This window comes from Triticum urartu, chromosome 1 (genome assembly GCF_003073215.2).
Source record: "Triticum urartu cultivar G1812 chromosome 1, Tu2.1, whole genome shotgun sequence".
Taxonomy (NCBI): Eukaryota; Viridiplantae; Streptophyta; class Magnoliopsida; order Poales; family Poaceae; genus Triticum; species Triticum urartu.
Genome location: NC_053022.1, coordinates 335,490,201 through 335,493,946, shown reverse-complemented (window position 1 = coordinate 335,493,946; position 3,746 = coordinate 335,490,201). Strand labels below are relative to the sequence as shown.

Sequence of the window (3,746 nt, the reverse complement as noted above, 5' to 3'; positions counted from 1 at the left end):
GAGATCTACATCTAGAAAGTGAATTCTTCACAAAGTTTTGCATACCACTCATACGTCTCCAACATATCTGCAATTTTAATGTTTCATGCTATTATAGTATCAATCTTGGATGTTTTATATGTAATTATTATTTTTCTTTTTATTTTCTTTAGTTTTTTGCTTTGACTTTTCTTTCGGAGCAGCTCTATGGACTTGAAACATGGGAGATCATCATTCTTTCCTCTCCCAAGTGGTTCAGCATTCTCAAATCTCTTCCAAGATCATGTCATTTCCATTCTAGTCCAAAGCAAAATTCTTTTCTTAGGAACATTCCTTTTTCTATTAAAGGAATAATCCTGTTTGGCCTAGGTTGTGAAGCAACCTATATTTCTGCCTTGCCATTTATTCCCAAAAAATTCTCATAAATTCTTTGGATCATATCTTCCCCAAATATGTTCAAACCTTCCTTGTCCAGCTCACAAATAATTCAGCAATATTCATTCTTCAATTATGTCCTGAGTGGCAGTTTATGAAGGAAGTGCCATCTATCTTTTCTTGATTTCTCCCAAACTTCTAGGGCACTCTTTCCTATCCAAATAATTATATCATGCCAAAATTTAGCTCCATTTTTCTAGCCAATCTTCCTTACGAAAATTCATACGAGCTCACGAGCGCGTGCGCTCCTGGTATCGCGCACCATCGAATCTGCTATTGAGATGCGGGATGGCCGATTTATTATAAGTTGGTAGGTGGTACATGTACGACATACGAGATGTATGAATGTAGGATACGGAAATAACAGAGGCGGTCGTGGACGGACGTTTTAGTCTCAGGCGTCAATGTTGACGGAAGAGCCGTTTGTGATGAATTAAGTGCACCGTGACCGTCAGTGGACGGAAAGCGGTGGTTGTGCAGTGCAGCCAGGGCATTTATGCCAGCAGCCCACCCACCCTATCCTTATCTTCTCATTTCCACCCGGCTGCACCTCAGTTCGCCCCCAAATCGTGTGGAAGAACTACGAACCCTAGAGAGAGCTCATGGCGAACGTGAACCAAGTCGCAGATCCAGTTGCGCTGCCTATAGTTCCATGCCCGGATTGTGGTAGGCGTGTGGTGACGTTCGTGGCGAGGACTGGTCAGTTCGAGGGGGAGAGGTTCTACAAGTGTCGTAATCACAATGTAAGATATTTTGTTTTGTTCTTGGTGTTCTTAAGAGTTGATTATTTAATCGATTTCTCGTACCAATGGCAGCCGAAGAAAGGTGGGTGCGACTTCTACAGGTGGGAAGAAGCGTACGCCGAACATTTGGCTTCGCTGGGGCCAACGGCGCCTCCGCTGGCGCAAATCAATCTAGGAGAAAATGAAGTCGGGGGAGGAGGTCAAGGTGGGCAGTTGCAGGCGATGAATGGTGTGGCAGGGGGCCAGAATGGAGCACCGGTTCTCCCGCGGGTGCCAGCGACAATTGATGGTGAAGGATCTGTGCATGGTGCGGCGGTCGTTGCTCCTCGTCAGTTTACCATCGCGCTTGACCCTGCGTCAATCAATCTGGTGGTGTCAGTTGGGAATATGGCTATTTGCGTTGCCATCCTTGTGCTGGTAGTTGCTTCAAGCATGATGCGCGTGTTTGACAGGGATTAGGCATGCTAATCTGCTGTCGAGGTTTATGTATCCCTACGTCATGTAATGGTAGTGGTTAGGTGTGCTGGTAGTTGCTGCTGGTATGGATTATGGGTGTGTGCTCACCAGATGGTAAGGTTGATGTATGGTAAGGTTGATGTATGGTAGGTGGTAGTGAGGGACGCCGTCGTATGTGTTCTAGGTATCTGTTATGGGTTGTTTAAGCTTCTGGTTGTACATTTGGTTGGCCCAGTATTAATGAAGTCTTAGTGCTCAACGTAGTGAATTTATTTATGGGTGTGATTTTGATTATAGGGACCAGACGGGTTGTTTGCCTGAACGTTATGCATGTATAGCACGTGGCGGATCGGCAGGACCCAGCGTGTTTGTCCGCGTTGGCTGATGTTTGTATCAGGCAGGTGGGCCCGACCGGTTTTGCTCTCCCAGCTGTGTCTATAGGCAGCTCTCTCTGGAGACGGTGACATTTGAAAGGCTCTGCTCCTCTCCAGGCGGCGGCAATATAGATCGAGATCTCGTCTCAGCAAGAGGAGCTAGAGGTGTGGTGGTACGAGGTTTTGCTGCGTTGATTGCCAAGCCGCTTGTAAGCTGGTCTGGTAAGTGACTTCTAAACTACAGTTGATGCATATACATTTTTAGATGCGTTTGGTTGCGTTTTGGGGTCGAGATTCGCTTCCCTTTTGATGATTTCTTACATTTTATCGGCATTTAGATGGACGAAGAGGATGAAGCTCGTGGATCTCCTGGGAGAAGGCACTGTGGCTGAAGATTTGTCACCTGATGATGTTGTTTGGGCATCAGAAGACTTAGAGGAGCAGCCAGGGTTGACCTCACGTCTCTCGGTGAAGCATGTTGTTGAGGTCGTCCAGAAATTTGATGATTACAAGAGGTGGCTTGTGGTAGAGATCGATTTCGAGGGAATGCTAAAACTACCATTGCTGAAAAAGATAGATCTAAGGATGAGCGCGTGGGTTATGAGGAAGGTGAAGGTGAAATCGCGCACAATTTGTGTAGATGAAGATCGTGTGATTTTGTTTACGCCAGAGAATTTTCATAAAAATTTTGGGGTCCCTTGTGGCAACCGGGCTGTTCTTGGGAGGGACGGTGAAATCAGCAGCGCAGCAATAGAATTTATAAAGCAGACAATTGGGATGGATGGATCACCTGCTCAAAATCTTACAATGGCAGAAGATTTCCTAAACAGGGATATTTCAGAACAATCTAGCAAGATTGAGAAGGATTGTTTTCAGATTGCATTTGTTGTTTTTGTCATGGGATACCTGTTGTGTCCAAGTACGAAGCATGAGTACAAGGTGATTGATTTTTGGGGTGCTGTGTCTAATCCAGAGTTGATATCACAATTCAATTGGTGCGAATATGCTGTTGATTATCTTATGGAAGCTGTGAGGAAGTTGCAGTCTGAGTATGAGAACAAGGCGCAGATAGTTCATCTGTTTGGTTGCCATCTGTTCTTTCAGGTATAGCGAAAGCGACGGTTGAACTTAAGATAACAAAGAAGACTGCCTGATTTTTTGTTTGTTTGTGTTGTCAACAGGTTTTCGTGCTGGACAACATTGATCTTGGGATTTTCAACATGCAGCATTCTGTGTTCCCTCGCATACAATGCTTTCATCAGAAAAGACTTTGGCAAATGATCTTGATGGCGCGGTGCGAGCAGCAGGGGGTGGTAACATATGTGCCAGCAGCTGTAAGGACTTACGACAGACTTTGCAGATGATGAAGTTTAATTTTTATGTGTCATTTTGTTTTTTTTGTTCTAATTTTATTTTTGCATGTTGTCAGGTGAGGCCTGCAGATTCAGTGTGCTATACTCGGGCAGTTGCGGCCAGTCCGTCGTGCAGAGGTGTGGCATCAATCCCATCTTCTTCAAAGCAACCAGTGGTAGGGTTAGTTGATACCCCCAATCATGGAGCATCAATGGCTTCTTCAAATGTCAAGACAGATGCATTCAACTTTCTAGGAGATCCTATGTCAGCAAGTCGGTCAGTCGGTCCCATTGATTTCAGCAAGTATCTCCGTCAGATTTGCAAAGATGATCCGGTATGTGTGGTCCATGTTTTCTGCATGTGTGGAACGTTTTTCCTATTTTTATTGTGTGACATCCATTCGTTG

The 3,746-nt window shown here is 45.0% G+C and overlaps 1 protein-coding gene across 1 annotated transcript; it reads left to right on the top strand.

Annotated features, from left to right (window-relative positions):
- The first annotated feature begins 977 nt into the window (after positions 1-977).
- On the top strand, positions 978-1,858 carry LOC125533099. The gene is made up of 2 exons (XM_048696875.1): positions 978-1,157; positions 1,230-1,858. The coding sequence occupies exons 1-2, from the start codon at positions 1,017-1,019 to the stop codon at positions 1,614-1,616; spliced, it is 528 nt and encodes a 175-aa protein (XP_048552832.1). The 5' UTR covers positions 978-1,016; the 3' UTR covers positions 1,617-1,858.
- The last annotated feature ends 1,888 nt before the right edge of the window (positions 1,859-3,746 follow it).